Source organism: Bombus affinis, chromosome 4 (genome assembly GCF_024516045.1).
Source record: "Bombus affinis isolate iyBomAffi1 chromosome 4, iyBomAffi1.2, whole genome shotgun sequence".
NCBI lineage: Eukaryota > Metazoa > Arthropoda > Insecta > Hymenoptera > Apidae > Bombus > Bombus affinis.
The window spans coordinates 10,728,144-10,740,306 of record NC_066347.1 but is presented as its reverse complement, the minus strand read 5'-3'; the positions used below and the strand labels follow the sequence as shown (position 1 = coordinate 10,740,306).

The following is a 12,163-nucleotide window of genomic DNA, read 5'->3' as shown; positions in this document are numbered from 1 at the left end:
GAATCTCAAAGCAATACACCCGACCTAGAAATTTTAACCTTCATGTCACGAAACGATTCTGCCTTTTAAAAATCACGCAAATTTTTTCATCTGTTTCGTTTTTCCCTTTCCTAATAACTGATTAAGTAACAAAGTAATTTATTAGATAAAAATTAGATTAACATTTTTATACGAGCAAACTGATGAGATATTTGCATGTATAAAAAAATAAAAGTTTTCTAAATACGGTTTTAATTTTTATAATATTCACTGCAAATTGCAAATACTTTCTATAATATACAAGAAATAAAGAATGATTCTGATAATTGTAACTCAAATTTGAGATATGAAAAATCCACAGAATACTTTTGACAATTAGTACATAGAGAACACTATGCGAGTCTTAAATAAAATCCACATGGTTTATTTACATTTAACGTTAGTTACCGCGTACGAGCTCCGTTACGTGTATACACCGGGTGAACGAACTTCGAGAATTTGTGGGCCTATTACGTGAACCCTTAAATTTCAGTGCCTATTTGTATGCCGAACAGATTTTTCAAGGGCCGAAGCCGTGGTGCGCGGCGTGGTGTCGATGGAACTAAATGATGGGGAAAGGGGAGGTGTGTCTTACGAATATATGCTCGTTCGACATCGTTAATCGAATCGGTCGTAATTACGTACATCGTAAATTTTAATGATCCTTAATCGGATCGGCAAGTGGACTGGCTTCTTTTAACGGTGATGTTTTGAGATCCCGCTAAACATCGGGCCAAAAGAAAAAAAATAACATTCTGCAGTTTATGTCCGAGAACAAAGGCCCTTGAACTCGGTCCTTTCGTAAATAATGCAGAAAATCATTCGGTGGATTTCCGGGAATAAACCTCTTTAAATAGTGGAACTTAAAGAATCAAAATTATTATCGTACTCACACTTGGATATTGAACATTCTGTTTTGGTAAATTTTAATACTTTTTAAGTAAATTTTTACCGATGGTACAAATAGAACACCTTATAGATATGTATATTGACATCGAGGTCAATAGATATTTCATAATCTACATTATATCAATTTACGATATTTTCATGTTTCAAGTTGTTTTATAATCACTTCCATCTGAAGTTTCCGGTGGTAAATCTCGTCTTCTTTGACGAACGTTTTACGTTTCTCCAAGATCGTGAGGATCAGATGCCGTATCGATATTGGCTCACCACTATGTTCTTAAGAAACCCGTGCTCATGTTACAGATCATCGATAGCCAGTTATATATTGTTAACTAAATGACCGATTAAAAGACAGTGGCAAGTGATTCTTATAACTTTCAAACGATGGCCAATATCTCTATCAACGTTATGAACGTTATCATCATCAACAAAACCACCGACTGTGCACAATCATAAATTGCTCGATTTACATAAAATCTACGATCTGTGAGAACAAGATACGACATTTTATCAAGCTAATAAAGTAACAAGTAAGTCAAGTAACGAAAGTTTACGAGTGATTTAGTAGCTACTTTGATTCAAAAAAGAATGAAAATCACTGCATTTAGATAACAATTTTATTTAATAGGCTTTATCCAATACTGCTACATAAAAAGTGGATGATACATGGATAATTTACCTTGTCAATGCTCAATTTTAAATATTAATTTGTATATGAGATATATTTATGAGAGATGTATAAAAAGAGGAACGATAGTTATTGTAGCATAGAACAATATCTAGTATGGTGCCGTAGGAAGAGGAGGTCAACGTTCCAAGATTCCCGGGCGGTTTTAATCGATCCTTATCGGGGCTAGCGGATCACCGTGAACGCGACCATTAATCAGATCTTCGTTAAGATCGATATCGATTACAGAGGATCGCTGGTGGATCGGCGACTGGGTTCATGGAAAATAAAAGAAGACTCACCGGCGTGGCTTGGGTCGCAGTATCTCGTGACCGGAATCGGATATGCAGATACTCAGGCTCAATGGTCCCCCATAGTGTTCTGGAGGCGCACCGGTTTGGACGGTCTGCTGCTGGGGACTGGATATACCGCCAGAACCGGAAGTACCGGTCAAAAACAGCGGTTGCTGCCCGCAACCATCCATCGTGGCTCGTTCGACGTTCATTGTGCCTCCCGTTGCTGATTGCACTGGAAGACCTACAAATTTTGAAATAAAAATATTTTACGTTCTCGTTAAAAAAACATTTTAGTACATTTCACTTTTCTTGAAAAATTCTTCTAGAAGAATTTAGGTTGATAGAAATATGGAAGTTACTGGGTATTCTATTATTGTACAAGGTACTAATATTATTTCATTTTCTTAAATCATAATGCAGATAAAAAATGCAATTTTATCGTTAATTGATTTAAATTTGATTATTTTTTTTTTCTTACGTGCCAACGGAATCATAAAATCGCAAAAATATTATAAATCTTTAATAAATTTTTTAAATTAATAGATTATTATACTATACTTTCGCTAAGTATACTTTTCAATGCAATTGCATGAGGTAATGAAACATAATAACATAATAGTAACTCTTCTCTTATCAAAAACGCGAGCAAAGCTAGCCTGTGAACGCGTATAGAAATTCGCCGCGAGAAATCTGCTCCCGATCGGGAAAATCTTCGGTAGAAAGTAATTATGCGAAACTTTCTTCTCGAGCTCGAAGGTCATTAACGAGCGTCTGGATGATTCTGAGAATAATTAGCAGCGCGATAGCATCGCTGACGGGAGGAAACAATTATTTCTCTGTTCATACGCGCGGTGTCTGTTGTCGCGCTGCGAACGTGCCGCTAATTACCGTTGGAAACACGCCGAATATGTTAATAGGAAGAGCGTATCGTTCATTTCGCGCGAGGTTCCAATGCCTTTCGGGAAAATTTGCTGCAACTTTCTCCATTGAAAATATGTCCGCTTATAGAGTGATCTGGAAAAGGATTAAATGAATTAGAGGATATTCAGGATGTTTCTCAAATGAGGGGAAAACTTTTAGGAATGTAGTTATTACAGCGGTGGAAGATTATGTAGTTTGCAGATTTTGTATTTTCAGATTATTTGGATATTTTGTATTAGTGATTACTCTATCTACAATAAATTATGTTATTTATGAATAAAAACCAGATTGCACGTAATAAAAGGGAATTAATGAAAAATTAATTTTTCTTTAAAAAATGTACATATTCTTTTACCAGCATGTTATATTGCAAAACTGGCAATCCTTGTACGGGCTAATAACCGTTCTATAAACTCCATTTGAGGTCAATCGCTTGCTAACCGTTCACTACGCAATACGCAACTCATTAACGATAACAAAAAAAAGTGAAATAATGGATTCTTTTGGTGAATTGTAGCAACAATGGTGAACAGACCGGTCTGCCGCTTTTAACATACACAAATTAATAAACACGTTTTACATGTTCAAATACTGCGGTTCTAGCAAGTGTCTACGTTGTTTTTGTTAAAACCGGCCGCAATTAAGTTATGAACTCTGGAGCATACGGATGTAGTCTTTCTACTAATTTTTCAAGTAAAGATTGAAATCCACTATATGATTATATGTATAATTATATAATTATAATTATAAATAAATAATTATATTCTTTAATTTTTAAAGAATTAATATTTATAGAATATAAATAGAGAATTATTTTTTAGTATGAATTCCAGTGTTATAAGTTTCATGGGGATTGAAACAACTTTGAAATCGGAGATTTAATTAGTATTTAAAGAGGAAGAAGATTCTATGAGTTAGGATAGTATAAGTTACAGACAAGAGGGGAAAAGAGATTTATGATTTACGAATTAGAAAGTTGAATACCCTGAAAACTACTTCCCCTAGACTCTAGACTACAACTTCTGAATGTACCTTTATAAAGAATCGTTCATTTTATACACATAGGTACATAATATGTTTTAAGTTAACATGAGTTTTATACTGTTAAATATTCCTTGATATATCGCAATACATTTAAATAATTGGAATCTCATTTATACATTTTCCTTACAGGTCTATAAATATATAATACGTTCTTTCATTTATATCATTTACTTTGCAATTGGTTTGTGATACCAGATATCCAACGTCAATAAAAAAGAAAGGACAGCGGATATCAGATATAATAAGAGAAAAGAAGAAATAAAGAACGTTCTGGAAAAATAGAGACAGATTAAACAAAAAACAAAGAATATCATACGCAAAACAGGTTAAACTACTTACATAACCTCAGTTACTGGTATCAGTACCACCAAAAACTTCATTGAGAAGAATCTCCGACCTTCAGCGTATGTTTTTCGTATCAAATATTAATAACAGACATACCTATGCGGTCAAAATGATAAATGATATTTCGCATAGAGGTTAGAATCTATACCTATATAAAATACATACATATGGAAAAGCGAACGTCCAAGTTTCGTACACGCGAGAGTAACATTCCTATGGACAAGCGTTAATAGTTGCGAACGATCGCAGTCACGAATGAACGATCACGAAAAAAAATGCTATAACACGTGCGCCTTTAATTTTCCTATTTCGTGGCGAACCGTTGCCTCCCTTAACCCCGATGTTAGCGCGATCTGTTCCGGGAGGCGGTCCAGTTGATAACTGGTTTTCAATAAGTCACTCGTAAACGTGCTCGGACCCCGATATCACATAGATGACAGACTTTCTGCGGTAATTATTGAGTTGGACGTTCACGTACACATGTATCTACGTTCTATTGAAAGATGATAGTTGTTATATCTAGCAACAGAATCTGAATAAGATGTGCTCACTTAGATGTTAAAGTTTATAATGTCCTAATAACGATTTACCGTAGTTTTAAATTATCTTAAGAATTTGCTTGATATTTGAAGTTTTACAGATCTTAACGGACTATGATTTATGATTATACAAGATATAATATAGAAGGTATAAAATGGATTCTGTAAATCTCCTATAATGATGCAAATTGGTTTTCTTGTACGATAGAAAAGAATTTACAAATAACTTTGTTATTGGTTACAACAGAAAAATCTTTTTATATCTAAAATGAATTACATTGTGCATGCATTAATGATCTAACCTAGATGATGAAAGAAAAAGCATTCTATTGGAAATGTATAAATAGAAACGACACGTTTTTGGAAGTTATACAAACTCAATGAAAAATGACCACTGAATTAGAAACAAAAAGATTTTAAAAAATTGATGTAACAATTTTCTAGAACACTTTCCTGAACTTTCAAAACATTTTTTAAAATTTAAGAACTTCCAAATCTTTCCTGAAAAGTGAATTTTCTAGTGAAAATATCCCTTTAAGTCAAACACTTCCGCAGAAAAATAGTGAGGCATAAGAAGCTGATGGACGTACAAAGTACATGAACGGATCGATGCACAAGAGTAAACAGCGATGGGTGCGGTTCGATGGTGTCCCGTTGCATAAGTGGATGGCTATAGGTTGGCAGTGTAGTTGGATTAACCCCTTGAAGAACTGCAATTTTCCCCGCATGACCGATCTCATAACTCAATGAATAGAGCCATATGGGGCAACTCACGGATCGATATCTTGTTTAACCAACCGCACGAATTACATTTCGTTTCATCGTGTAGGCGTAAGGTGGACTGAAGAACGCAGTTTTCAGCTCGTTAAATCGGTCAATAGTATCGACGATAAATAATGCTTCACAGTTACGTGTTATTAATAGATTTATAATTGTATAGATGGAATTGTTAGAATTCCTGAAATACTTGTAATTCATAGTCTAAAAAGCTTAGAATATTCTGAGATTAGTACAAGAAATATATATTAGTCAGGTGAAACTCGGCTGTTTAAATCGAACAATAAATAGTTTCTGTTTAATTGTACATTAGGTGGAATATTCACTAACTTTTTCCTCATTATCTTCTAATTACATTAAAATATCTGTAAAAGTGAGGACTTTCATTACTATCTATTTACATTGCTTATATATGTCACCATTTTATTTCAATTAATTCTCTTATTTTGATAGAATAAAATTCTATCAACTATTGAAGTCGAGAAACTTTAAGCGGAATACCTAAGTAACAATTTAGTCCCTATTTAAAATCTTATACATACTTTTATAACTGCAGCATAGCTCAAACCATATCCCACTTTACTAGTTCTAATACTAATTCTAATAAAACTAAAGGGATTTAACAACTGTAAACAAACTCTCATAAATCCGCTACAATATTGTAATATTCTAATTGCTATACAATACTTCAAATTTCCCGCCAAGCTTAATATAACCTACGAGTAGCAAGAAAAAAGGAAACATAGAAGTTCTATACTATAAAAGTAATAAAAAAGGAAAGAAAAGGGGACAAAGAAGGAAAGAGATGTAAAAAGAAAAATAACGAAAAGAAGCATCAATTCATGTTGCAAATATGAAGCACAAATGGTACAGCGTAAACCTAAAACTTTTTGGAAGTTTCCGCAAACGAGACCCGACGAGAGCGTGGTCTCGTGTTGCTCGCTTTGACGGCCCCTTGTATGCAATTACTCTGGCTGGCTCCCAAAGTGCTTCCTTAAGCGTGCATATCAGGAACAGAGCGTCTCGCGTCCGCCCTCCCTCCACCATTCCCTTCATACCCCTTTTCCACGCGAAGTGAAAGCACGCGCGCAATGTTGGCTGCCCTTTCGCGGAATTTTCATCCACGTGATGTTCGCGGAATGCCGACATTCTTTAAGATCCTTCCACCGTTTTTACCAGAGGAAGTAACTGTGTTCCGATCCTCGTTCTTCCACCAGATCTAAAAACGTCCTATCGTCGTGACGCTGCTGGTTTTGTGTCACGCTACTTATCGTAAGTTCTTGTTGGTATAGTAATAATAAACGCGTTCTAATCTATTATTTTACACGCGAAAAAGAAGGAAAGCGCATTTTTATAGATTCAGTACAAATTTGCCAGTTATTATGAAATTGACCTGTCAATAATCAAATGATTGAACTTGAATTGAATTCCTTGTCATTTAATCTGAACAAACCAAATAAAGTAGTTGTATTCTGAAATATTCCAGCTCTGCTTAATAATACTTTTTAATACTATTGATATATTTGCAGAAAGCTGTACAGTATGTAATTTTGTATGCGTAATGTTGTATTACAATAATTCTAAAATGTAGATCGCTTGGAACACAGAGCTGTATAGTTCTTCGTGACCCACTTACTCGAAAGCTTTGGTCTTGTACTATTTTTCTTACTCTTTTATGATACATAACCGATGTTTTCCTTTCCTTTTTTATTTATACAATTCGTTATGACTCGGTTTCTCCTCATATTCGGGTTCTGCTATATTTTTAGCATGTTTCTCATTATCAGTCTTCCCATAGTTGAAATTTAACCTCATTTTATTATCATGCGCAAAGAAGTAAATTCTACGTATTTATGTGATTTGATTATGTTTGAAACAATCTGAAATAACACACACATAAAAAGATAACGGTGTACCACATCCTTTTCATTCAACATAAATACCATCTGTCAATATTAACAAATTCTTTTGGCTTCCATAATCGTCAACTAATTGTTGAGAATTAAAGTTCCTCTTATCTGAACAACTCAGTTATCTAAATTATAATCTTAAGAGGAACATTTCTATATGCTGTATGAGCCAGCTTTTTAATTGTTTTATCGAGTATGTCTATGAGACATACGTATACAACAGTTCAAAATTTCGTTCGCACATGGAGTGATTTGTGCTTGCGAGTGGTGACAGTGGAAATACTATGACAGTCATGGGGTGCTCGTGATTTACTTGGGGAGCAATCGAAAATTCGTGTTCCAGGGAGGCGCACGTGGGCGTAAACAAAAGTATGATTCTGCCTCGGGCACAGAATGTGCTGGACGCGGCGCTGGGTCCTGTATACCGGCTACGCCGTGCGGCATTGAGTGTATATGTATGTATGTATGTATATACGGCGTGGCATGGCGTACGGCCGTCCGCCCCGCGGCCACCGCATTCCAACGGCTGCCCAAACCAAAACCTATATCGTGTATACCCATCTCGCTCCTCTCTTCTCTTTTCACCCGTGTACTCGCTCTTTTTCCTTGCTGTCCTACTCTTTACCCACTCCACTCTGGTCACTCTGTCCACCCCCACCACCGTACCTCTTATTCGAACCCTTACTGCGATCCTCTTCGCAGGAGAAACGCGGCTTTACATTGTCTCCCTCTCTGGCTCCCTCTCCCTTCCTTCCATCTCTCTCTATCTGTCTCCGTTCCTCCCTACAGTATCACAACGACACTTGCCATGATTTCGCAACGAATTTCTCGATCAATTCGGTCCATCGTGTGCCGTCTAGCGATAGAGAAATATCGATTGTCATAAGTAGACTGTTCATCTTTATCCATTTATGAAAAATTTTGAAATAAAAACATCTTCAGTACTTTATTTTTTATTTAAAATAACAAAGAGATTTTAAGTGTGTAAAATTGGTGTGACACCCTGTACATTAAAATATTCCCATATCGCGAAATTGAAAAAAAACACTTTTCGATGGCGAATTGATATACCGTTTATGAAAGTATTCGGATGTTTACGAGTATTATTTATTACATATATATACATTTATGAATATTTGTACATATTATATATGTTGGTATAATCATACGTGATAGCAGTTCTAACGAAATTTCAAAATGTTTTATGTAACACGTACAATATCTGTAAAAGGTTTCTATGGTAGGTGTCCAAATACTTTCATGAACCTGTGTTATCTCTATCTGCAGCGTCATCCTTTTTATTGTATATTTGGAAATCGAACGAACCACAGTTGGAGGACATCACGAAATTTCCCACAAGACATCGTGAAACCCGAATGACCTTTCATACAAACGAACCTTCTCCCCATTTGTCATTATTGCTTTATACCTTCCACGATTGGATTCACTGTCTTATCGATTCCGAGGCAGAGACACACACCGCTCCCCAGCATACATTCCTTCGTCGCGTATCATCGAGGACAGCGGCGTACATTACCGGCTGCTTGTAACAGTTCTTTTCGTCATTTCTTTCGCGATGTTACAGTAGGATGCACGTAAACGCCCTCCCCCTGCGGAACCGTAGATCAACACGATTTATGAGATCGTTACGAGCTGGCGGATCCATGGATACGGCGCAGTGTAACGTAAACGATCGACGATTTAATAAGTCCTGGGTAAATGTATACCATGCAAACCAAACTTTATGATGCCAAGCACTATGTTTACGATTCTCCGTGAAGTTTCAAGCAAATAAGACTGGAAATTATGCGTAATATGTGGGCTTTGGTACATTAATTGTACTTGTCATATACGGTACGAGTTGTGTGAATTATATACCTTTATGGGCAAACATGTCACAAATGTGTATATACAGTAGTGCTTTGTTTATTAACCAAAGATTAATCATATCGAAAAAGGTTTATTTCCAGAAAATCTCTAGCATTTCTTTTCTATGTTCTATGTTTTCTATGAGCATGATATCTCAGACATGAAGCAAAATCTCAACAGGTTAAGACTGTGGTCGCAGAGGATGCAATTTTTTATGAATACATCAAATCAATTAAATATATGGATTGTTATAAGTACAGTGGCTACAAAGTATATTTCCACATACATAGTAATTAATTAGGTTCGAATATATTAAATTTAAATTACATCACTCAATAGTACAATTTACAAAAATTGATACTGCGAAAATGAAATACACAACTTAATAAAGAATATTTAATTGGAAAATGAAAAATGGAAATGAAAATATATGTACATTTCAATCTTCAGATGTTTCATTCGTCAAAATAAAAGTTCGTCAGGACATCGTAACCAAAGCCTTCAACGCGACACGTAACGACGTAACGATATATGATTTTGACAGGACGATCGGTCTTCGACTATGCATTAGATGGGAAAGTTCGATGCTGGACCTGTATGAACGTCTCCGTGTATACATATGTATATATAAGCATGTCATTGAACAGGCGAAAGTCTGAGGAGGATCATGACGATCTATCAGAAGGTTCTCGCGAGTGTGCAACCTACGTGACAACCGGTTAGCTGTAAATCCTTTCAGAGGTCCAAATTGTTCTTTCACGAGGATTTATGTGATATATACCTTACAATTCACAAAGAAATCGGAGCTGGTGGGTGCTTGAGTTTTGGGACAGAACTGAATCAGAGGATGACTCCCATAGGAACATCGCGTGCACTTGAGAAAAATTTCATTTTCGGGAAAACCGGTTTCCAACAGCTATTAGACGTTAGAGTGCGCGAACTTTCTGAACTGACTCATTTATGAGATTTTTTCACCATCAAATAATATTTTATGATGATTGTTGAATATTTTTAATACTCAATTTAATTATGGAAATATAAAAATTGATAAAATGTTATATCGTTTTGTCATGATATCATATAGTTCATGTTACCGAATAAATCTTGCACTGAGATATAATTTATAAAATTTTAGGTTTTAAATAGTACATTTAAAGAATTTTTACTATTATTGTTTGATAGTAGTAATGTCTAAAGATATGTATTGTAATAGGAAATGTTTTAAAAAGCTTACCAAACTTTTCTCAACGTATTGGTAGGGATGAACATATGTACGTATTCGACATGACGGACACTCGAGAAACACTCGATAAAATTATCAACAAAAAACTTCACTTTCGTTCAATGTTCACGTTGCGTGAGCATTTTTTTCTTTTCACTATTCTATCAGGGATATGATACATGTATATATCCTGAACACGTCGCGAGGGTGTACATAACGTTTTTCACGGTTTTCGCGAAACTGTAAACACATACGAACTTTTTAAATTGTACCACGCAGATGATAATGTTGGTATAAATGCATAATGTGTCGAAACGAATCCGGGGACCACGGAGATAAGACAAATTCACCTTGTTTCCTTCAAATCTTCGCGAGTAATATCTTCCATCTCATTAACGAGACAACATATCTGCACACGCATCCGACCGAGTCGCCGCTTTTCGGCAGCTGTCAATTACTAGCAACACAGGCGCCGCGTTTGTGCAGCATCCCAGCAGAACCACTTTCGGTCCAGGCTATGAACAAAAAAATCTCTCGTACTCTCGTGCAAGAAACCAACGTAGAAGACGATATCTCTGCCATCTATCAATCGTTGTGAGAAATAGCGTCATAACTCCCGTTATTAACAGAGCCAAAACTATGCTCTAAGAAATGTATATTTTAAATTTTGTATACATTTATGATTGTTTCAAGATTGAATTGAATATTGAATAAAAGTATTCATATGAAATATGGAGAAACTTAAAATTTAATCAATTTCTTCTCTAACATACTGCTTAATCTTGTTCTTATCTGTTAAAATATATTATTTAAATAAAAAGAGCAACTTAATTATGATTGCTCTTGTAAAGAAATTAGGTTTAATATCAATTTAGAATGAGTTATGGTTACGGTTGTTATGACTAACATTTAAGGACTGTTGATTACTTTATCTCGAATAATTTGTTCTAGGTGAGCATATATCGCAACTATTCATATGTTAGATGTAACTAAGGAATCAAATATAACACACATACGTATGTCATTCTTTCAAAGGAAGGATTATGACAATATACATTATCAGTTTATTGAAACAAGTTTTTAATCACGAGAAGTTAACAGAAAACAATATTTCTAGATAACGTAAAGCACGAGAAATGTTCATTGTAAATATCGACAAATATGAGACCGTTTGTATTGGGATCTGATATTTTCAACAGCAAAAGATGTGTAAAAATATCGTTAAAAATATATCAGAAAATCCAATTGTAAACTTGAAGATTTTGAAAAAAAAATTTCAATTTTCGAAAAGGTTTATTTCAGAAATTCTATATGTTAATTTATTTAACAAAAAAACAAAGTATATATTACTTAATAATCAAGTTACATAAAAATATAGTATGTCTTATAAATTGACCGTGAGTCAGGACCAAATTTGGCCAGTTAACAAGGGCTTTCTTACACAATATGCGCTAATTAATAATATTAGTGAATTAACAAGTATAATTTATAGATTTCTATAATTTTAGAATTTTATGTTAAACAAGATTGATTTCTATAGTTTATAAAATTCACTTATAAATCTTTATTTAATTACCAAACTTGTTACTATTAAAGAGAGAATTTATTAACGCCGGTAACTTATAATTTGTAACTTGCAAAATTTCGTT

At 34.7% G+C, this 12,163-nt stretch overlaps 1 protein-coding gene and 1 long non-coding RNA gene across 4 annotated transcripts in view; one reads left to right on the top strand and one right to left on the bottom strand.

The window, feature by feature from the left end:
- Positions 1-11,020, bottom strand: part of LOC126915262 (ankyrin repeat and BTB/POZ domain-containing protein BTBD11) — a 32,950-nt gene extending 21,930 nt beyond the window's left edge. Inside the window, exons 1-2 of one of the 3 annotated variants that reach the window (XM_050719773.1) lie at positions 10,527-11,020; positions 1,894-2,128 (exon numbers count right to left, since the gene is read on the bottom strand). In XM_050719773.1, coding sequence (XP_050575730.1) covers positions 1,894-2,096 — 203 coding nt within the window. In that variant the 5' untranslated portion in view covers positions 2,097-2,128; positions 10,527-11,020. Of the gene's footprint in view, positions 1-1,893; positions 2,129-2,775; positions 2,902-10,526 lie in introns of those variants that run through there. The other 2 variants (XM_050719775.1, XM_050719774.1) reach the window with 2 other exon arrangements.
- On the top strand, positions 8,908-10,350 carry LOC126915273 (uncharacterized). Its single transcript, XR_007710086.1, has 2 exons — positions 8,908-9,593; positions 9,743-10,350. It is a non-coding gene; the product is annotated as an uncharacterized LOC126915273 (long non-coding RNA).
- Positions 11,021-12,163: the final 1,143 nt, after the last annotated feature.